Source organism: Sceloporus occidentalis, unplaced genomic scaffold (genome assembly GCF_023333645.1).
Source record: "Sceloporus occidentalis isolate IW3139 unplaced genomic scaffold, rSceOcc1.0.p SCAF_1, whole genome shotgun sequence".
NCBI classification, from domain to species: domain Eukaryota; kingdom Metazoa; phylum Chordata; class Lepidosauria; order Squamata; family Phrynosomatidae; genus Sceloporus; species Sceloporus occidentalis.
The window spans coordinates 189,507,611-189,531,951 of record NW_028316981.1 but is presented as its reverse complement, the minus strand read 5'-3'; the positions used below and the strand labels follow the sequence as shown (position 1 = coordinate 189,531,951).

General features: G+C 40.9%; 1 protein-coding gene across 3 annotated transcripts in view; it reads right to left on the bottom strand.

Annotated features, from left to right (window-relative positions):
• Positions 1-21,493, bottom strand: part of TNFRSF1A (TNF receptor superfamily member 1A) — a 31,128-nt gene extending 9,635 nt beyond the window's left edge. The window contains exons 1-6 of one of the 3 annotated variants that reach the window (XM_089487627.1): positions 21,254-21,493; positions 15,273-15,410; positions 13,678-13,873; positions 3,711-3,839; positions 3,077-3,223; positions 205-289 (exon numbers count right to left, since the gene is read on the bottom strand). In XM_089487627.1, the coding sequence (XP_089343753.1) occupies positions 205-289; positions 3,077-3,223; positions 3,711-3,839; positions 13,678-13,873; positions 15,273-15,410; positions 21,254-21,295 (737 nt within the window). In that variant the 5' untranslated portion in view covers positions 21,296-21,493. Of the gene's footprint in view, positions 1-204; positions 290-3,076; positions 3,224-3,710; positions 3,840-13,677; positions 13,874-15,272; positions 15,411-20,567; positions 20,683-21,253 lie in introns of those variants that run through there. The other 2 variants (XM_089487620.1, XM_089487632.1) reach the window with 2 other exon arrangements.
• Between the last annotated feature and the right edge of the window lie 2,848 nt (positions 21,494-24,341).

Here is a 24,341-nt window from a genome sequence, read left to right as displayed (position 1 = left end):
TTTGGAACCTCAGCAATTCCGTAGTACATGCCTCCTCCTCAGTCAATTATTGCCAGGAAGAGTGTTGATACACATGCTCTTTCATTAATTTTGGTGCAAATCAGGTACGAACTGCAAATCAGCTGGGACAGGGGCTGCAGACTTCAGAATTTGGCTGAGGTTACACCTGTGTCTTTTAAAGGGATAGGCAAAGGATTCCTCTACCTGCTGCATGAGGAACAGTTGTTTTCACCTGTCCGGCGAAAAAATCCAGGGTGACACTCACATATTGTATCATTAAATTTGGTACCTGGGAAGAAAAGAGAAGTGTGAGAATCATACTGTAAAACAGCAATACATCAATTTAGATATGTTATAGAACATCCAAGTTCAGCATCTCTTGCTGTTTTAAAGAAAACTGATGAGGGTTCAAGTCTGATCAGGACTGCAGTGTTAAGTGAAAAGAAGGCCTAACCCTTCCTCTTCATGTTCACTAAAACTGCAGGGCCATAGAGTATTATTTTAATCATGGAAATAGAATTGCAAAGGGAGGAGAACAGGAGGAATGTGAAAACCCTCCTTTTCTAGTACCCTGGTACTGATCCAGGACCCAGCTGGCTGTTTGTTTAAATAACATTTTAAATAACCTGCAGGAAATCTGGATCACAGACCTCCTGCATCACATCTAGCTGTATCCTTAGCAGCAAGAATGGATGAAATAGTTAGCATAACGTTTGGGGGAGAAGGAATCTCTCCTAAACAGTGGTGCAATTAATTGATAGGCAAGAGAGCTCAATATTGTAGGCACCTGGAGGGCAGTGTTTCCAGAGTGCTGTTAGTATGTGCCATCAAGTCAACTTTGACCATGGCATTCTTATGAAATTCCTGAGAGACCCAGTTACTAAAAGCTCTGTTCAGATTGCACTAGTGAACAGATTGCAATGGCTATAATGAAATAACATGGCAGAAAATTGCTCCAGTACAAATGTTCATATATTAATAGATACAAACAAACAAAAATAAAGACAGAAAATGTATCTTGGGATAAATAAATGCACAAATAAGCCGACAGAGAGAAAGGAATGAATAAATATCTTCAAAAGGGTGATTCTATTAAATGGGCGATAAGGCAACTATAAATACTTAGAAAAGAATGATGTGATAACTGAGAGTCAGAAGGAGTTTCTAAAAATCAAGTCAGACTAATATTTTTTCTTTTTTGATAAAGTTACACATGGTAAATCAGAGGAATGCTGTAGATGTATTTTGATTTCAGTGAGGCGTTAAGCAAAGTCATCCATAATCATCTTCCAGACAACCTGCTAAAATATGGACTAAACAACAGTAATGTTGGGTGGATTTGTAAATGGTCAATCAACTGACTCTAAAAAGTGCTCCCCAAAAGTTCCTCCTGGAGAGAAGTGACAGAGGGAAGTGGGGTGCTTCAGGGTTCAGAGAAAATTCAAGATTCATCTTTATATTAGAGAATGAAGTAAAACAAACAAAATGAATTTCAGCAGGGTACAATGTAAGATACTACCATAGATAGGAAAAATCACAAGCACAAACAAAAGATATGTGGCTCCTAGCTTGACAGTAGTAGATGTAAACAAATTCTAACAGTATTAATAGACCACAATCTAAACATTTGTCAAAGGCGTAAAGTTGCAGCAGAAGTAGTGTCCAGATTGATGGAAGTAACAGTCCCATTCTATTCTGCTTTGGTCAGACCTCACCTGTAATTTTGTTTCCAGTTCAAAGTGTTACAGTTCAAGAGCAGTACTGACAAGCTGGAACATGTCCAAGAAAGAATTGTTAAGATGGTAAAAACTCTAGAAAATAAGTCCTATTAGAAATGGTTGAGGGAACTTAGGCCTGTTACAGACTGCCAAAATAAAGCTGCTTTGGGTCTCTTTGGAGGTATGCTGTTTAAATGATGCATGCATCCTAAGAATCCGGAAGCTGCACCAAAGCTGCCCTCCAGTGCTTAGGAATGGAGTGTGGCTTTGGTGCGACCTCCGGACTCTTAGGACCCATGCATCATTTAAATAGCATACCTCCAAAGAGGCCTGAAGCAGCTTTATTTTGGCAGTCTGTAACAGGCCTTAGTATGTTTAGCCTGGAGAAGAATGAGAGGTAATACGACATAAGAGAATACCAAGAGATGTTATGGCAGCTATCTTTAAATATCTGAAAGGCTGTCTTCTATACGGTACAATGAGCTTGTTTTCTGCTGCTCTAGAGGTAAAACCCAAACCAATGAATTCAAACTGCAAGAAATAAAATTATGCTTAATCATAAGGAAGTACAGCCCACCTTCTCTATACGCGGGGGATCCATTCTGGACTCCCCCACATGTGGGGAAAATAGCATATGCTCAAGCCCCATAGGAAATAATTAGGTGCGTGCACATGGGGGCACACGGGGTGCACAGTGCAGGTACATGTCTTGTTACTTCTAATGGGGCTTGCCTTCCGCATAAGCTAAAAGAAGCCATGGAAGGCAAGCCCGCCTATGAGGAGGGCTGACTGTATTTTCTCATGGCCAAAGCTGTTTGACATTAGGACAACATTCATTGGAAGAAGGTGGACTTTTCTTCATCAGAGATTTATAATCAAAGGTTTGAGGGTCACTTATATAGATTTCTGCAATGGATTTCTGAATGGCAGGGTCTTTTTTTTTACTAGGGTGCACATGTGCATATGAGACTTGTTAGTCCACCCACTTGGGTTGCTTGCTAGTGACTTGACCTTTTTGAAGAGCCAAAATAAAATGCTGGCTAGTTGGTAGTGAGAGTTTCTAAAATACAAATTCCAGATAAATTATACTAAACCCGAGTTTAAATTTTACCCAACTCATCATCTTTTTAAAATAGCTTCAGATGACTTGAGAGCTGTCCTTTCTTCTGGGTGACATAGATTAAAGAGAAACAATGGCTTCAGAAGGAAAGAGTTAAAGGACAAAAAGTTTGCCAACACACAGAGGCTGTTCTAAAAACAAACATCATATTGCTGTAGGACAGAGCACTGTTTTCAGAATGAATAAATGAATGAATGGGGGATAAGCAAGACAGTGGCTCTGTTCTGATCATACTCACAATGTTGCCTGATTTTTCCATTCTCACAAGCACTGCAGTTTTTGCAGAAGAACTCAGACTTCCCACCAGACTGATACTGGTGGAGTCCACAACCACAGACAGTGTCCTGCTCAGGGGTGCACCTAGATATTTCTATCTGTCCAAAACCTAGGAGTAAAAAGAAAGCGGCAGCGAGGGAGAAGGACAGTGTTAGTTCTACACAGATTATAGTGCCCAATGTGATAACAGAGCATAATAGTAAACAGATATTAATCTCTTTCTGATACAGTTTTACTGGTATGCTATAGAACAGAATATGCAGGTGAGCTGCCTTGGGTCCTTTTTTTGGGAGGAAGGCAGCATAAAAATCAAATAAATAAATAAAACCAGGATAATTATTTGTCACTATTTATATTTTATGTTATTTAAAACAAAGTTATATATAAATTTCTTTTTGCTTAATATAAAAAAAATATATTCCCTGCTTCCAAAAGAAATCTTGTACCAGACAACTGTTTATGTTATTAAGCATCTCTCACTTTATGCAATTTCTGACTTCAATTTCAACCCTGCACATTCTATATACAATGCTCCAAATGCATGTCTCTTTCCCTGCTATTCAGCTCACATTTAATCACATGAAGAAGAGACTTACTTGCTCGACAGCCTGAACATGGAAAACACTGTCGATAAAAATTATCTTGTGACATGTAGGTGCCTGGATAACACTCTGAGCAATTGGGTGTCTTCTCTGGCCCTGAACAGTGTTGAGCAAGATAGGTTCCTGAAAAAGAATTTCCCAACAGGAAATGAAAGACATGTTGTAACAGGAGGGGGGTATCAGTCAGGGAAACATGAAATTCAGAGCTGAGTACAGAATAAAATCATCTGGGAGGCAGAGGGAACTCATACGCTGGGGTGCTGCCCCACCAACCCCAGTACAAACACTGCAACCAGCAGTTAAAATAAATAAACAGAAGATGTAAACACACACACACACACACACACACCCCTACCTACTTACCTTCCACTATGAAGGATCCCAGCTGCAGAGATTACACTTGGCTCAGCTTCATGACTGATAGGGGATTTGTGTGTGTTCACCCTGCCCAACTATCCTTGGCCTGGGGAAGGCAGTAAGGTAGTGGTCCCTGAACTGTGCCCTTTAAAGAGATTTTGTACAGTACTTCAGCTCCCAGAAGCCTCATCCATGTTGGCCAATAGTTTGGGATTCTGGGAGCTGAAGTCCAAAATCCCTTAAAGAGCAGAGTTTGGGGACCACTGCAGTAAGGGATGTCAACAGATGACAACTCTTTCTTTATTGCACCATGTACTTCACACTCCACAAGACACCCAAAATGCCTCAAGGAGTGAAGGACTTTCCGAGAGTCAATCTTCACCTCCCTCCCTTAGAAACAAGATCTCTAATTCCTCCATCCCCAACTGGTTCAGTCCACCTGTTATGTTTCTATACAGGCTTCCAAGTTATCCAGATCTTCTGATTGTGTTTATAAACCTGGTGTGGCAGCATAGCCTGATATGAGTAGTGCCAAGGGGTGGAAGTAGGTTGGGGGTAGCAAGAGGTGTACAGTGGTCCCTCCACTGAAGGACCTGCATGAATGTGGAAAAAACGCAAATAAAAAAATACTATTGTTTTTACCTAAGAGAATACCTCTCTAGGAATTTCTAGGTCCTCCAGTGCAACTCTGCAGTCAACATCTGCCAGAGGTCGACCACAGAATCATTCTGGAGGACCAAGCATACAAATTTTCTCTAGGAACTTCTAGGTTCTCCGGCACAACTCTATGGTCAACTTCTGGCAGAGATGTGTTGGAGGACCTAAAGATTCTTAGAGAGAATGTATTAATCAATTCTGCAAACAACCAAAGCCACAAAAGTCAAAGCGGCAAATGTGGAGGGTTGGCTGTAATCAGGGGTAGTAAGAGGTGCAACAAGAGGGTGAAAGAAGCAGTGAGCACAGACTCTGAAGGACCAGGGCACTGTGAAGGTGAGCACACCTCAAAGGCTTCTGACAGCCTCTCCTGCTGTGCATGAAGGGCAAGACTTGCTGGCTCTGAGCACCTACTGCTCTGCAGCAACACTTATCAAATCTTTATCCCCTCTCTACCCCTTTTGATGTTTCACAAAAACTGAGAGCAAAAGAAGCCACATCACTTCTACTCATATCATGCAGAGGAGGCCAGGGTGAGAGAAGTCAGTTCATGGAACTTGAAGGATTTTCAAGATGGCACTTCCCCAAAATTGCTCTTGTTGGGAAAATACTCAGAGATCTGCACTGAGTACCAACTGTTTTCTGGGTTCAATTCAAGATGTTAAACTTTTAAATATGGATGGGCATTTGCCAGGAGTTGAGGCGTGACATTACCCCATGGGTGGTTCTGGAAAATGATGTCTCTTCTCATGGAAAACCTGCCCCTGATTTTTTTAAAAAAAATATTTATCTTACTAAAAATGTAGAGGTCATTTTGCCATATTGATGCCCCAACTGTTTAGGCCCAGGAGACACCCTTTTAAAACAAGGAACTGAAGTGGGAGTTGACTTTAATGTCCAATCTACCTTTTTGGGCAAGTTAGTGGAACATGTGGTGGCCTCCCAGATCCGGAGGTTTCTGGACAAAATGGACTATCTAGATCCATTTCAATCTGGCTTCAGGTCTGGCTATGGGACAGAGAAGCTTTGGTCATGATGACCTACGCAGGACATGGGGAGTGTGTCCCTATTAGTTCTGCTAGATCTCTCAGCAGCTTTTGATACCACTGACCATGGGCCGCCTCTCTGTGATGGGACTTGGAAGTAGTTTTACAGTGGATCTAGTCCTTCCTGGAGGGGCAAACCCAGGAGTGCTGGGGGACTCCTGCTTGAACCCCTGGCTATTGGCCTAGGGGGTCCCTTATAGTTCTGGAGAGGTAGTCTGGTTGGGGTGAAGTGTCATCGATATGTGGATGACACCCAACTCTACCATTTCTTTCCACCTGAATCTAAGAAGGCTGTCTTGATCCTAAACCAGTGTCTGTCATCAGTAATGGACTGGATGAGGGCAAACGAATTGAAACATAATCCAGACAACATAGAAGTGCTCCTGGTAAGTCAGAAGGCAGATAAGAGAAGGATCCAGCCCCTGAAGATGCAGGTTTGCAGTCAGCTTGGAGTCAGTTTTGAAGCTGAAGACCCAGATTTCTGCAGTGACCAGGAGTGCTTTTGCACATCTGAAGCTTGTGTACCAACTGTGGCCATTTCTTGAGATGTCGGATCTGGCCACATTGGTACATGCCTTAGGTACATCCCATTTGGACTACTGCAGCACACTCTACTTGGGGCTGCCTTTGAAGAGAGTTCGGAAACTTCAGCTGGTTCAAACAGCCACAGCCAGACTGTTAACAGGAGTAGGTTACAGAGACCACAGAATGCCCCTGCTGAAACAGCTCCACTGGCTGCCAGTTTGTTTCCGGGCATAATTCAAAGTGCTGGTAATGACCTATAAAGTTCTCTATAGCTCAGATTCAGGATATTTGGCAAACCGTATCTCTCAGTCACATTACCATCACAAGCAGTTTATGGGGACACGAGAGAATACCTCTCTAGCAATCTCTAGGTCCTTCAGTGCAACTCTATGGACAATGCTTGGCAGACGTTGAAGATATAATCACAACAGAGGACCTAAAAATGTCTAGAGAAGAGTCCGCTCTAAGAATTTCTAGGTCCTCCAGCACAACTCTATGCTCAACCTACAACAGAAGTTCATGATAGTCATGCTGGAGGACCTAGAGATTCCTAAAGAGAACATATTAATCAAATCCGCAAAAGTCAAAGCCACAAATGTGGAGGGCCAACTGTAATTTTCAAAAATATTATATATTTTATTAACTACATTTCTATCTTGCCTTTCCATTAAACAGCTCAATGTGTCATACAGTACAAGGCTCTTCTCATCTCCACTTTATTCTCATAACAACCAGGTGAGGTAAAGCTCACAGTGGCTGACTGGCCCAAAGTCACCTAGTGATTTTCATAGAATCATATGCTGGAAGAGACAAGGGCCATCCAGACCAAACCTCTGTGATGCATGAACTCACAATCAAAGCACCTTTGACAGATGGCCATCCAGCCTCTGTTTAAAAACCTCCAAAGCAGGAGACTCCACCACATCCTGAGGGAGCATCTTCCATTTTCAAACAGCTCTTACTGTTAAGATTTTCTTCCTAATGTTGAGGTGGAATCTCTTTTCCTGTAGCTTGCATCCATGGTTCTGTGTTCTTCTCTCTGGAGCAGCAGAAAACAAGCTTTCTCCACCCCTCAGTGCAACAGTGGGGATTTAGAATTTGGTTCTCCCAAGTCAGAATCCAATAATCTTACCACTACACCACACTGTCTCTAAATGGAAACCTCTGAGAATTGATACTCCCTACAAAAATATCAGCTTGATTATGAATCTGTGAAGTCTGGGAGACTTAAGCTAAGTATGAACATACAAACTGTCTGATTTCTGGACAAGTACTTTAAAACCTAGGGTCTTCCTCAGTATTGTTTTAGAAAAAAACTTATCTAATGATTATTATGAGGTTGGACTTTTTGGCTTGGTATAGACTTGCGCTATGCCTGGGACCAATTTAAGGGCTTGGGAGAGCGGAGCTTTCCCCACGCACCGAAGCCCTACCACGCTCTCCTGGTGCCATTTTGGCACGCGTGCCTTCTGATGGCACATGCGCTGATGACATGCATTGTGCACGTCCAAATGGCACAGCGCACAACGGACGTCAGCATGCCACTCCTGGGCAGTAATGGCACCTTTGCAGCATCAGAAAAAGGAGCCGTGTTTTGCAGCTTCTTTTTCTAAGTGCATTGTTGCCGCGGCATGCGGTTGCCGCAGCAATGATGCGGCCTCTGTCCGCCCCATTCCACCCCCCCCCCGGTCTGTTCAGCCTCATTGTTTATAAAAGCCATGGGTAACTCCTCAGGAACTCGGATTATCACAATACTGTTTTAGGGGAAGTGATGTCTGAAGTCACATGTTCATCTTTCCAAATCTGTAATGGAACGTCAGATAAGACTTGTTCATACACAGCCATTCAGGCACTTTTCTGTCAATGAATTATTCTGTCATTTAGTAGTAACAGAAATGAACAGAATCAGTGGCAAATTAGTTTCTCAACCATTCCTATTTTCAGATGAAGATATTTCAATAAAAATTATGTACAGTGGTACCCCGGGATACGAATGCGCCGCCTTACGAAATTTCCGGGTTACGAAAAAAATCTATTTAAAAAAACTGTTCCGCGTTACGAACGTTTTTTCGGGTTACGAAAAAACTTTTGGTGCTTTTCGGCGCTATTTCGCACCAAATCGCGGCTTTTCCCCATTAGCGCCTATGGGTTTTTCGGCTTACGAAGCCTTTCGGGTTACGAAAGCGGCGGCGGAACGAATTATTTTCGTAACCCGGGATACCACTGTATTTGATGTACTGTTCTTTGAAAACACTCAGATTAGTATGTATTAGTATGGTTAGTATAACAACCTGTTTAGGCCCTCTGGCCATTGATATGTTGTACATATTGTTTATGCAGCAGCGTGGGAAACCCACATTGTCTAACTCAACTCTCTCACACATACAAATGCTTAATTTTGCCTTGTGACATCACAAGGGCTCACTTCTGCTCTCCACTTTTTAGCCCTCCCATCTCTCGAAATGGAAAACTGCTGGTCTGGCAGAAGTTACAGACTTATACTTCCTGAATAAACTTGGTAACTGGACAGCCAGCCAACTGTTTGCTGAGTTACTTCATGGTCTGCAAATTAAGGATTTTTAGGAGGACAAAGGGGCAAAAGCTGCTGCTCACACAGTAAATGTTAATTCCACCCTGGCTCTGAGAATCCCTTGAGATCCTCTTAACTAGATATTTCTGGAACAGCTTTTGAGCACTTTCAAACATAGCCACAGTTGATGAGCGGGAGGGCTACCCATCAATGACATAGTGAGGGTTCACCCTCTTTTGCCATCCTCAAGAGAAGTTGTGAGAATAGTTCATCATTTTCCTGCACAGTCTTTAAACAGCCTTCAAATATCTTTTGTTCCATCTTACTCATATTCTTAGTCAAAATCAGAGTCTTGTCTTGGCTGATCTTAGATAGGGTTGCCATAAGTGAGGACCTCCAAACCGGGACAAATGTAGGACAAATGTAGGGCAACATTTTCAAATGTAGGACACATTTTTATAAAAATGGAGGACGCACAAAAAATGAGGTTTTTTTTAAAAAAAATGTTAATATAAATGCATGTTTTTAGGCATGATCAAAATGGAGGACATTTTGGCATTATTCTTAGGCAGAAATGTATTTGCCCTCGGGTTCAACTGTACTTCTCAGAAGTGTGTACTTGGGCAAGGGACTGTGGTTTTTCTTCACTGCGCATGAGTTTGTAAAAATCACAGCAAGTTACATTGGCCATGCCTCAGAGGCTTGTTGATATCATCATCATCATCATCATCATCATCATCATCATCATCATCATCATCATCACCACCACTATAATTGGCCAAGAAAGGCAGACTTGTTAGCATTCAAAGCACCATAAATACACAAAAAATGCACTTGCATATATTTAATAATAAAAAATAATGAAAATAAAAATAAAAAACAAGGCAGGGGTGTATATATTTGATAATAAAAATAAAAACAAGCAATAATAAAAATTAATGAAATAAAATAAAACAAGCAATAATAAAAATTAATAAAATAAAATAAAAACAAGCAATAATAAAAATTAATAAAATAAAATAAAAACAAGCAATAATAAAAATTAATGAAATAAAATAAAAACAAGCAATAATAAAAATTAATGAAATAAAATAAAAACAAGCAATAATAAAAATTAATGAAATAAAATAAAACAAGCAATAATAAAAATTAATGAAATAAAATAAAAACAAGCAATAATAAAAATTAATAAAATAAAATAAAAACAAGCAATAATAAAAATTAATGAAATAAAATAAAAACAAGCAATAATAAAAATTAATGAAATAAAATAAAACAAGCAATAATAAAAATTAATAAAATAAAATAAAAACAAGCAATAATAAAAATTAATAAAATAAAATAAAAACAAGCAATAATAAAAATTAATGAAATAAAATAAAAACAAGCAATAATAAAAATTAATGAAATAAAATAAAAACAAGCAATAATAAAAATTAATGAAATAAAATAAAACAAGCAATAATAAAAATTAATGAAATAAAATAAAAACAAGCAATAATAAAAATTAATGAAATAAAATAAAACAAGCAATAATACAAATTAATAAAATAAAATAAAAACAAGCAATAATAAAAATTAATGAAATAAAATAAAAACAAGCAATAATAAAAATTAATGAAATAAAATAAAAACAAGCAATAATAAAAATTAATGAAATAAAATAAAACAAGCAATAATACAAATTAATAAAATAAAATAAAAACAAGCAATAATAAAAATTAATAAAATAAAAAAGCAATAATAAAAATTAAAAAAAATTAAATAAAATAAGTATTTTATATTTTAAAAAATAATTTAAAACCCCCAAAATAACAAGGCAGACCTAATGCCACTGAGTCAGCTCTCCTCCTCCTCCTCCTCCTCCTCCTCCTCCTTCTCTGGCCCAATTCTGCCCTGGCCTTCAGGCACCCTTCCTCCGGCTCCTTCCTCCTCCTCCTCCTCCTCTCTCCCTCCTCCTCCTTAGGATGCCTGGCGCGGGAGGAAGGGAAGCGGGGCAAGCATGTGTGCGCATGCGCGCGCGCGGAGAGAATGGTGCAGGCGCGCGCGCGGAGGGAATGGAGCAGGCGCTGCGCGGAGGGAATGGGGAAGGCGCGCGCGCGCGGAGGGAATGGAGCAGGCGCTGCGCGGAGGGAATGGAGCAGGCGCGCGCGCGCGGAGGGAATGGAGCAGGCGCGCGCGCGCGGAGGGAATGGGGAAGGCGCCGCGCGGAGGGAATGGGGAAGGCGCGCGCGCTGCCAATGGCCCCTACTGAGGCCTGGGCAGCGCGCAAGCTCTCCCAGTGGGGGCGCGGTGGCAGCGGCGCTTGCCGGCCCGCCGAGGAAGAGGAGGAAGGTGGAGCCGGAGGAGGAGGAGGAGATGGGTCGGCGCCGCAGCAGCGGCAATGGCCGAAGCGGACCCCCCAAGCCGGGAACAAGGCACGGGTGGGGGCCCAAACCGGACCGTGACCGGGAGGGGCCCCCCGAAACCGTGAATGGCACGGGGGCCGCCGGGTTATGGCAACCCTAATCTTAGAACCTGATAATTTCCCACATTCTTGCGATGTGGTTTTACAAGATATATCAGAATTTCAGATTGTGAAAAAGGTTAAGTATTGGGGAGTGTATCCCAGAAAAAGATTCAAATTTATTTAAAGATAACTGTATACAGTGGATCCTTGTTATACGCTGGGGTTTGGTTCCAAGATCCCCCATGTATAACAAAATCCGTGTATGCTCAAGTCCCATTAAGTATAATGACATAGCAAAATGGTGTCCCTAATAAAAAATGGAACATCAAGGTAAATTTATACTTTTTTGGAACATTTTCAAACCGTGTATGCTTAAATCCGTGTATAAAAAATCAGTGTATAAGAAGGGCCGACTGTACAAGTCTAGAATAAATTAATAAAGACTTGCAGAAATGGAAAAAAGTTACATTTATCATTATTGGGTTGAATATCAACAAGTAAGATGAATATATTGTCTAAAAATTTGGCTTTGTTTCAAACTGTTCCTATTTTACAAAATGATGCTTTCATTCAAGTAATGGCAGAAGAATGTGTCTTCTTTTATCTGGCAAGGCAAAAATCAAGGGTAAGATTCAAGATATTCCAAGATGGAAAAAAAGGAAGCTTGGGCTTGCCAGATTTAAGAATATATTATTTTGCATGCTGTATGATATGGTTGAAAGAATGTGTAAACTTGGCAAATGAAAGGTTGACACAATTAGATAATTCCGATTTGAATTCAGGATTACATGGTTATTTGTATAATGAAAAAGCAGAAGTAGATTCTAATTTTAACAACCATTATGTGAGAAGATCATTACTGCAGACTTGGAATAGATATAAAAACAGATTTTATTCAAAGTCACCTCTTTGGTGCTCTCCTATAGAAGTGTTGTTAAAGAGAGAAACAAATGTAAAAGAAAAATGGGTGACATATAAAGATTTATTGAAAATAGAAAATATCCAATGTAGAATTAGGAATCTAAAGGCCTTGCATTAAATTGATTCTATGATTTAACAGACAATTAAATGAAAGATTCAAAATTGATTTGAAAATGCAAGGGTTTGAAATGACTAGATCTGAGTTTTAAATCCAACTGTGGACTGATTATGAACATTTAACTGCTAAAATGTAGAAAATGTTGTTGAGATTTTAAACAGAAGAAGAATAGGTAAAAGATGATCAAATGGGCTCAAAATATTGGTTCTCCAGATAGAGTAATGAGAAAAGATGGGGACAAAGAGTTTGAAATTTACATTTAGTTATTATCCAAAGGAGATTTTTTATAAAATGATGTGTAGTTGGTACAGTATTTAACGTCTGTAGGGTTATCTAAATGTATAAGAATAGCTTAAACAAATGTTGGAAATATGAGAAAATCGGGACTTTTTTTGATATGTGGTGGACCTGTGTTGAAGCAAAGAAATATTGAGCTCAGATTCATTGTATGATGGAATATATTTTTCAAGTAAAGATACAATTTAAGCCAAAGACCTTCTTACTTGGAATGTTGAATGATCAAATTAAGAAGTATTAATATATGATAACTGTTGAAAGAATAGCATATTCTCAGAGATGGAAGACTACTGTTATTCCTACACAAGGCAGATGAAGTAATTGAACTGACTGAAATGGATAAAATGACAATGTTGATCAAAGAGAAATCTTTGAATACTTTTTAAAAAGACTGAGAAATGTTTATTGCTTGTTTACAGCTATATTGGAGATACAAATCAAATAGAGTTTGTTATTGTGGAACCACAAATATAATATCATATAAAGGAAGTATACTAAATAATGGTATATATCCATTAATTAGGCAGGGGAGATCAGTAATATTTATTAGTTTTAATTTAGGAGTTCAAATTTATATTGTAATTGTATTTGTTCTAGTTCATTTTTATTTGTTTGTTTTAGTTATATTTACATTTCTGTATGTCTTTGTGCTTTTGTTTAATAAAAATATTTTTAAAGTCTTTAAATAGCCAAAGAAGTCCCCCTTCCATCATTCAGTAGATGACATGGGCCCAACCCCAGAGCTGTGTATGCAGTTTTACATTCATCTAGCTTTCTATCTAGATTAGCTTTCATTGAATGTATGATGAAATTATTGCAAAGTGATTATCTTTCTTCTTTTCCCTCTGGGCTAATATTAACTGTCGCAAAAGCTCACCCATTAACAGTGTATCCCAGATTTCCAGGTACTTCTTCTTTCAGTGGACAACAGCTTAGGTTTAAGTGACAACACAAAAAAGGGGCATAATACATGTTTGAAATCAAGAAAAACTGACAGTGATTTAAGTGTATCAAAATATGTAACTGAAACTAAAAAAAGATTTTCTGCACCACATTAATCATACCTTTGTGGCATTTTATGCAGCAGTGGGTTTCATTTGGGTGGGGATAATATCCTTTTTGGCACACCAGCTCCCTCCTTTCTCTTCCACTAGAATGGAGGGATTCCTGTTTGTGTGAATCTACTCCATGTATGGTTTCAGGGATGAGGGCTGCTCCCAAGGATTCCCCAGTCTTCATCTGAATCAGGATCACTTTGACCTGCAAAGAAAAACAGTAAGAGGAAATTACTTTTCTTCAAGAAGATTTCTAAGCTGAGTCTTTTTTTAAAAAGCCAAACTGCAATAGCCAGCCCTTCCAGACAGCAGGCAATGTCTTTCAAAGAGTTATTCAGATCAGTTGTGAATGTGTCTTGGAGTAAGGGCAGGCAACAACAAAGAAAGCAATTACAGTTCTCTTTCTTCTAAATTGCCACATTGTGTCTCAAAATGTGAAAGATCTTGCACTGTCTGAACAGAAACATCAAGGCCCCATTCTGACTTATAGATAAATCAGTGTGTGATCCAAATCAATGAACTGATTCGACAGTGGAGCGTGGTTCCCTCTACATTTGCCCCAATCACATTTTTCCCCACTACATTTGCCCTGGTTGCATTTTTTCCCTCCAAAATAATCCACTTGTGGCTCCCATTCACAAATGAATTGATTCAAAATGATTCGGTTCCAGCCGGCTGAAGGGGAAATTTGAATCTATTGGAGCGTGTCCAAAGGAGGGCGATTAAAATGGTGAAGGGTCTGAAAACCATAAAGCCCTCTGAGGAGAGACTAAGGGAGCTGGGGATGTTTAGCCTGGAGAAGAGAAGATTAAGAGGTGATATGATAGCCCTGTTTAAATATTTGAAGGGATGTCATACTGAGGAGGGAGCAAGTTTGTTTTCTGCTGCTCCAGAGACTAGGACCCAATGGAGCAATGGATGCAAGCTACAGGAAAAGAGATTCCAGCTCAACATTAGGAGGAACTTCCTGAGGGTAAGGGCTGTTCGACAGTTTAACACACTCCCTCAGAGGGTAGTGGAGTCTCCTTCTTTGGAAGTCTTTAAACAGAGGCTGGATGGCCATCTGTCGTGTATGCTTTGACCGAGAGTTCCTGCATGGGAGGCGGTTGGACTGGATGGCCCTTGGGGTCTCTTCCAACTCTATTATTCTATGATTCCTATCCACATGTGGTTCACACTTGTGCAGATTCGATTTAGCAAAAGAGAAGCAGAAAAAAATCAGTGTCAAAAATGCAGGTTAAATGGGTCTAGCACATGCCCCCCCTCTCTCAATCGCTTCAGCGATTCAGACTAAATGGGAACCAGGGTTGTTTGAACTGGTTCAAACTAATTCACAATCTGATTTAAAAGGTAGTGAGAATAATGGCCTGTGATTCCCTCAAACTGACTGCATTGCCAGTAATGAGAACTTGCATTGGATCCTACTGTTTTGTCCCAAGAGCGATGCTATGGACTTTGGGTGTAGTAAGACCTCTGGCTCTCGGGATCACAGCCAGAACAAAAGACTTGTCCACAGATTTCTTAAGTTTTAAAAGCTTTACTGGTTATAAACACAAATAACATGAAACTGATTTTTTTCTTTTTCAATAGTCCTTCCTAAATACCTTGTTCTCTTCTTGATGGATTCTATCTTTCTTCTTTTGAGGACTATCTTTCTTCTTTTGTGGACTTATCTTTTTGTCAAAGGAAAATACTCTCTCCAGGTCTGACTTGGCTGAAATCTTACTACACACTGAAAATAACTAGAGGGAGACAGCATAAGACCCTGGGATTTCCCACAATCCTTGTCTTTCTTAAAGCTATAGATCTGTATTTCCCCTCTTAAACTAATACATAGAAAACCTAATATAATCTTAACTAAATATATGTCTCAAGAGCATCAAAGATGCTCTGGAGGCATGACACCTACCATGTACTGTTTTGAACGTAAGTCTTTTGCTAATTAATGAATCTGTAGACAAAAAATGCATTAACCAAAGTAAGAGTATTCCCTCACTGGAATGATCCAGGATTTCTTCTAATTTTCCTCAACCAGAGGTAGTGTTAGAGCATGGAAATGGTACCCTTTGGGAGTTGATCTGCCAAAAAACCCCACTGGCCATACTCACTGCTGGGCTCTAAGAGTTGTATTCAAAAACAGTAACTTTTTCAAGTTCTGGACATTTATATTGCAATATAGTAGAATGAAAGCCACTGTAACATCTTTGAGACTAACTGAAAGAAAGAAGTTAGCAGCATGAGCTTTGTTCACTTCAGCTTACTTCCTCAGATGCCTTTACGAAAGCGCATGCTGCCAACCTCTTTCTTTCAGTTAGTCTCAAAGGTGCTATAAGATCTTTCTATATAATGAAACAACAATATTTTTCAACAAGAAGAAGACCAACAAAATTCAAGTTGTTTTCCTACTCCCACTTCCTTATTTGTATGCAACTTCAAAACACAGCTCTCGCATCCAACTGAATTAGGATCTGAGATTCCCATGGCCTTAAAATCCAAATTTAGGCTTTAGTTATTCCAAATTGTATATTGTCATGAGTGAAAAACTCTCCACTTCCAGAATTAACAAAAATATTTTCAATGTATATAAAGGCACATCAACACATGATGACATCAGATGACAATGATAAAGAAGAGGCCTTCTGCAAGTCCAGCATTACACCAAGTTCAGAACATCAGGATTCAGTAGTTAAAACTCAGTAAACCTTTATTCAGTAACTATAGATCCAATCCAGAGATGTTCACTGTCAGAACTAAGCAGCAAACCTTAATACTACTTAATTAAACTCTGCACAATTTTAAATTTATGGTAGGTTCAATTCTCATTTGTTATAATTAATGAGCACATTTGCCCCTCTCATTCCACCTTTTTGTGTTGTTAGACTGGATTCTTTTCACAGGTGCAACCTTGAATAGTCTTGATTCGTGCCTATCTCCCTTATCTCACCACCTGTCTGAGAACACCAAGTTTCTGCAGTAGCCATTTCTGCTGCATAACGCATCATACCAACTTCCCAATATGTTATGGCATGAAAGGTGTGTTTGCAAGTCCTGACAATTCCAAAATAAGCTCCAGGCCATGTTACATCAAAAGAGCATCACCTATCACATGCCACGCAATCTACTCAGTCTCAGCATTTTTGTATACTCAGGGCACTGTCAAGTTTGTCAACTTATTCCAATGTATGTATATATGTGTGTGTGTTTGTGAATGTATGTATGTATGCGTGTATGTATTTATGGAGAGACAGTGTGATGTAGTGGTTTGAGAGTTGGACTATGACTCTGGAGAATCCCTGTTCGGCCATGAAATCCACTGGGTGACCTCAGGGAAGTCACACATTTTCAGCCTCAGGGGTGGCAAACTTCTTCTGAACAAATCATGTCAAGAAAACTCCATGATAGGTTCACCTTAGGGTTGTCATGAGTCAGAAATGACTTGAAGGTACATAACAACAACAACAAAAGCAACTTGTATTTAACTACCTGTGTACCCCAAAATAAGCTTTATGCTATCCAAAATCATACACCCTTGCATTCTAGCCTATGCATGGGAACTGAATATTCATGATGAGCAAGAACTGTTCCTCAGTTCAGGGTGAGACTGGATGTCTTTGCCTGCATTGTTGAAAAGCGACATCTCACAAGTAAGGCCCATGTTCCTTTTTCCAGCGATTGAGGTGGGGACATTCTCATGTAGGACATACCACAGCCCCCCGTTCCCTTGGTTGGGTGAAATGCGGCAAACTGACTATTTTGGCACTATCGCTTGTAGCACGCATCTCCTGGAGGATGCTTCTGACAATCTGAACCCCTCCAAATGACACCAGTGCACAAATGTAGAAGGGGAGTGCCAAAGTGGCTACCTTACAGGTGTCAACAATAGGTGCATTCGTGGCCAGGGCAGTTGAAATGGTGGCATTACAAGTGGAATGAGTGACAACTGTCCCCAGTAGGGGTGTCCCTGAGATTGAATGGCAATGGGTGATACAGGCTTTGATCCACTGGGATAATGTTGACGTACACACCTTCTTCTCCACTGAAAATGATTGAAACAAGATAAACATGTGATCCTCATCCACATCCTCATACGATGAATGAGTTCTCTAATGTCCTGACGTTGTCCAGCTCTGACTTTGCTGGATGGTTGCCTATCTTTTCTCCTGCCCTCCTTATCTCTGATGGCCATTGTGGCCACCATTTCCTTCCTTCCTTGCATGTGGTGGTCTCTGCAAAAGGTTCCCCTTTCTGAAGGAAGCAAGGCTGCCTCCTTGTTACCCAGAGGATGGCGGCAAGAAGGAGGATTTCCTCTTGGTTGGCAAAGGGGCATTGCCAGAGCTCTCTGAGGCTGGCTGAGGGGAAGGCTGGTGCTGAGTGGCAAAGCAGCTGCTGGCACAATCACGCCATCTTTCTCGCAGGCAACAACTGTCCTCATCCAGGCACAAAAATCTGCATACCCTATTGTGCCTACCAGGGTGGGAGGGAGGGGTTGTGGTGTTTACTGACCCCTTGCTCTGACCCATCTGTCGCTGATCTCCTCAGAGAGTGGTGGAGTCTCCCTCCTTGGAGGTCTTTAAACGGAGGCTGAATGGGCATCTGTCAGGTATGCTTTGATTGAGAGTTCCTAAATAGCAGGGGGTTGGACTGGATGGCCCTTGTGGTCTCTTCCAGCTCTTATGATTCTATGATTCCTGATCTGGTCCCAGCCATGTGCCACCTTTCACTTCTGCCTGTAGACCACAGGTGTCTCGATCTCCCCAAGCATAGAGTTTGATGTGGACGTTTTGTCTTCCCCCGACATCCTGGAGCTTATCCTCCAGCGGTATACTTTCAGACTTTGTGGTCTAATCTAATCAAACTAGTCTCTCAGAAACAGAAAAAGGAGAGAGAAGGGGGCAATTTTTTTAAGGGAAAGTTACGTAAGGTCCTAAACACACTGCAGAAATAATCCAGTTTGAGACCACTTTAACTGCCCTGGCTCAAAGCTAGGAATTCCAGGAACTGTAGTTTTGTGAGACATTGAGCCTTCTCTGTCAGAGAGCTCTGGTGCCACAATAAACTACAATTCCCAGTATTCTCTAGCACTGAACCAGGGCAGTTAAAGTGGTCTCAAATTGGATTATTTCTGCAGTGCATTTTGGACCAAAGTTAAGTTTAATAGAAAGGCTGAGAGTAACCCACATGGAGCAGGGGCAGGAACTCTGTTATATTTTATGATCGACGTAGTAATGAGGGATGTTAGGATACAGAGAATAATATTTAACCATTATTATATCAGTATTATACCATTATTATCATCACAATAACCATTTTTTGTTTTTATACTCTTGGATTTGAAAAGAGGGAAGTCAATTTGTGTGGGGTTTTTTGCATTATGTCTGTTTTGGGAGTAGGCTGGGGTGGGGGTGGGGTGTGTATACACGCACACACACACACTCAAATATTAGTATTTTAATGTAGTGCATAGTTTGTATCTCTAATGTGTTTAACGGATAAATCATTAAAATATTTTTAAAAATCGAAGAAAAACGAATAAAAAAAAGATTATAATGATAATAGACTAGTAAGCTTTACCAAACTTTAACTGTGATCTTTAAGAACAGTGTTTCCAACCTCTGTTTTAGGCCACCATGAGAAAGAGTTAGCAGGCCTACTGCCCTATTGTAATCCTACTGATGGTGACCATTATCTCTCTTCTTTTGCATTTGAAGGGTCATATCACAACCACCCTAAATGGCAGCCCTTGGATAGATGCCAGTCCACAAGCCAATGGCTGCAAGGAAAGAAAGAAAATGTTGTGGCTATGGACACAAATACATTTGTCCTTCTATATTAGCTAGGGTTAGGGGCACAAGACCCCTGTGAATATGGAAAAAATGCAAATAACAAAAACACAAATTTTTTACCTGAGAGGACACCTCTCTAGGAATCTCTAGGTCCTTCAGTGCAACTCTGTGGTCAACGTCCAACAGACACTGACCATAGAATTGCGCTGGAGGAGCTACAAATGCCTAGTGGAGTCTTCGCTCTAGGAATCTCTAGGTCCTTCAGTATGACTTTTCTCTCTAGGTATCTTTAGGTCTTTCAGTGCAACTTTTAGTTAAAGTTGACCACAGAGTTGCAATCTAGGAGGACCTAGAGATTCCTAGAGAGAACATATTAATCAAATCTGTGAGTAATCAAAGCCACAAATATCAAATCTGCAAATACGGAGGGATGAGTGTATAATATCAATCCCTGACATATTAGAAAAGACATTGCAGTGGGCTCTTGGTATCTGCTGGGGTTTGCTTCCAGGACCCCCTGTGGATACCAAAATCCAGAGACGCTCAAGTCCCATTCAATACAATGGCATGGTAAAATGGTGTCCCTTATCTAAAATGGCAAAATCAAGGTTTGCTTTCAAACCACAGATGCTTGAATCCATGGATAAAAAATCCGTAGATATGGACGGCTGACTGTACTGGTCCCCAACATCCACTAACCTGAAAAGCAATGGACTACACAATGTGTGCTTGTGTATATGCCTTCAAGCCAACCCTCAGGCAAACCCATCAGAGGGTTCAGAGGTTTGCCGTTGCCTTCCCTTGACGCTGAGTGTGGCTTGCTTAAGATCACCCAGTGGGTTCCCATGGCTGAGTGGGAATTTGAACCCAGGTCTCCAAAGTTGGAATCCAACCACAACAACAGCAGCCCCTTAAGATGCCTGAATCTAGTCTTGGAGGCCATCAGTTGCTGACACACACAATCGGAGAGGCTAAATGAGATACTTTTAATCTGATTCTATGAAATAACTAAATTAGATGATCAGATCATTAGATATTTCATAATTAATAGACCAAGGGGCGAGAAATACTTGCTTCTCCAAATGCATTTTGACCACAACTCCCATCATCCCTCACCATGGCCATGTTGGTTGGACCCAATGGGAACTCTAACCCAACACCTGAAATGGATCCCAGTTTGTTCTCCAGACAAGCTTCTGGCATAACTGAAAAAGCTGAGAAGATCAGAAAATATAAAAGCCGAGGAGGGAAGAAGAAAATGAATACAGTATTCCTTAAGAGTAGTAGCTATGGTCCGAAACACACTGCAGAAATAATAATAATCCAGTTTGAGACCGCTTTAACTGCCCTGGGTCAATGCTAGGGGATTCTGGGAACTGTAGTTTTGTGAGACATTTAGCCTCCTCTGTCAGAGAGATCTAGTGCTACACAAACTATAATTCCCAGGACTCCCTGCCACTGAGCCAGGGCAGTTAAAGCCGTCTCGAACAGCTCTAGTTTCTGAACAAACTCCATTTCCCAGAATTCCACACCATGGAGCCATGGTGAATTGGAAGTGGAATCAAACCGGATTAAAGGCCAGCTCTGGTCCCTGAACAAACCATATTTCCAAGAGTCCCTCAGATAGTTAGCCATGATGGAGCGCTGCCTAAAGCGGAATCAATGCGTCAACCAAACCCCATTTCCCAGAATCCCACGCCATGGATCGGAGTTAAAGCGGAACCAAAGCGGGTTGTTATTCTCCCTCCTTCCAGTGCGGAAGGGACGTGGAGCCCGTCAGCCCTCTCCCGACCCCGACTGACCATGGCGGCGAGGAGGAGTGGGAGCAGCCCCCTGGGGACCATCCTTGGGCCCGCGAGGCCCTCGCATCTCCGGCGGGGCCCTCGACGCCTCCCCCGGGCCACAGCGAGGGAGGAAGGAAGGGAGGAAGGAAGGAAGGAAGGAAGGCCGCCGGACCAGGCCCTCTCGCCTCAATCCCAGTCCCTAGTCACAAAACAGGAAGAAGGGAAGGAGGAAGCAGCCGAGCCCTTCTCCTCCTCCTCCTTCTCTCTACGGGAAAAGGGTGGAGAGAGACGCCATTCCGCCCACATACACTCCTAGGATACTCCTTCTCCTCCTCTTAACCCATGGGCATCCACACTTTGGGCCTACAAGGGGGTTTGGTTTGGGGGACTCCAACTCCCAGGATTCCTGGACACTTGGAGGAACAAAGTTTGAGAAACACCGGTTTAACCCATCGATTCCTAAACTTTGCTCCCTGTTTTTGGACTCCAGATCCCAGAATTCCTGACTGTTGACCAAACTGGCAGGGGATTCTGGGAGCTGAAGTCCAAAACACTCCAAATCCACAAACGCCTGATACCTTTATTGGTGGTTTATTTATTAATTTGATTGGTCCAAAAAAAGGTATCACTGCTTTGTGCATGTTTATGCTATGATACAGTTCTCTGAAATTACACACTACATAGAATACTAACTACAATCATTAACACAGTGTTCGCTAAAGTATTTTAACAGATGTATAACAAGATCATAGCATTTCATTTGCTTAATATACCTCTGAGACATGGTTGCTGTTTATTTTTGTGGCCTCAATTTATGCTTCAGCTTCACTCCCAGATGCCTGACTCCTGTTGCTTTCCTATGCCAAACTTTGAGACGATGACATGGAAGCTGTCACTGTTACTCTGCAAAATAGCATGTTAATTATAACAGTGACAGCGTCCCAAAGTTTGGCATAGGAAAGCAACAGGAGTCAGGAATCTGGGAGTGAAGCTGAATAAACAAAGATATACCAGTTCAGTTATATGTTTTGATTATATTTTCTGTATTGCTTCCCACAAAAAGAGGGATGTGGTTGTCTCTCTAGGAAAGAAATGAATAAATGCATTACATCTATGACTGGGCAGCATTGCGTCATCTTTACTCTACCCTACTCTAAGTGCAAGCATGTGTTTTTACCTGCTTAAGTCTTATTATGTGTGGGCTGTTATGTGGACTGCGCTTTTAAAAACAAAAACTGCAACTACAAATATAGCCTATAGTCATAATTCCCATATTGGTCCTCATATAAAAAGGGATGTGGGCAATTCTGCAGGTTAGCTCACTGTTATCTCCATATTGCATGGGAGGAAAAAAGTCTGGCGAAGGCTGCATCCACATTGCAGGAATAATCCAGTTTGACACCACTTTAACTGCTATGATGCAATACTATGAAATTCTGGGAATTGTGGCACCAGAGCTTTCTGACAGAGAAGGCAAAATGGCTCACAAAACTACAATTCCATAGCATTGAGCCACAGCAGTTAAAATTGTGTTATTTCTATAGTGTGAATGCAGCCTGAGAAAGCCAGTGCACTGTCACCAAATTGTTGTTTCCACAATATAAGGAGTGTATGTGTTTAGCTGAGTATTATTTAAAACATAACCCTGTAGTATAGTCTTGTGCTTTAGTTCTTGACAACCAGCATGGAGTAGTGGTTTGTTGGACTCCGGTATACAAAAATTCTACTCATTTATATCTATAATTATTTCTTTTCGTTGTTGTGTGCCTACAAGTCATTTCCCACTTATGGCAACCCTAAGGCGAACCTATCCTGGGTTTTTCTTAGCCAGATTTGTTCTGAGGAGGTTTGCCATGTTCTTCCCTTGAGGCTGAGAGCATGTGACTTGCCCAAAGTCACCCAGTGGGTTTCATGGCTGAGCAGAGAAACAAATCCTAGTCTTGCAGGCCAACACTCAAACCTTAATTTTTGAACACAGTAACTTAACTCTAGTTGGGAATAGCATGTGATAAATGGACTGCTGTTTTAGCTTTAAATTAAAAGTGAGCAACTGTGGAAGGCTAAGAGGTTGCATCAGGGACCCCGTCCAGAAGACCCTGAAAGCTTGTACCCCCCCATTAATTTGCTCTCCCACACACAAAAAATTGCTCCCTAGTGCTCTCTAGGGACATGGAGGCATTCACAACATGATTTGGGGCCTTCCTGGGTCCTCTAGAGCTAATTTTGGGGGTATTTTGAGGGGGGAAATTATTTTAAAAAAAAAACGCAAAAAATTGTTTGAAACGTGTAGGGGCACACAGAAAGAAAATCAACTCATTGGAAATGTGGTGCTAGAGAAGAGTACTCAGGATACCATGGACAGCCAAGAAGACAAACAAATGGGTTCTTGAACAGATCTGACCAGGGCTCTCCTTGGAAGCAAAGAGGATCAATTTGAGACTATCGTACTTTGGCCACATCAAGAGAAGGCAGGGATCACTAGAAAAAACAATAATGCTAGGAAAGAGTAGAAGAAAGAGAGGAAGACCACAAACCAGATGGATAGACTCAATCAGGGGGCTTATGGGCAAGGGCTTGCAAGATCTGGGCAAGGCAGTGGAGGATAGGGATTCTTGGAGGTGTCTCATCCACAGAGTTGCCATGAGTCGGAACTGGCTCGGCAGCTAACTACAACAAGGGGGTGCAAAGATGGTAGAAATGCTCTTCACTACCCTAATGGTCACTCTGCGGCCTGTTTTTGCAAAAAATGTTTTGACCTCTGGATAGCCTGGAGAGCCACATGTGTACTACTAGCTGTACTTTGTCCAACCCTGCTTCAAATGCTCTAATGACTGTACTTATACTCTTGCCATCTTGGATATAATGAAAACAAACAAGTGCAGCTATTCTACAATATGCACAATTCAAGCACTTGTTGGTTTTGTAAACTCCATTTAGGATTATGCTGAGTCTGGGACCTAACTCTTTCTCTCTTCCAATGCTCATTAAAATCTTTCCCAAGAAAAATCCTAGTCTTACAAAAGGTATGGTCAGTAAGTTCTTATCACAATAATCTCAAAAGAATATCATAACATAAGAATATTAGAAAATCTGCAGACTGCTCATC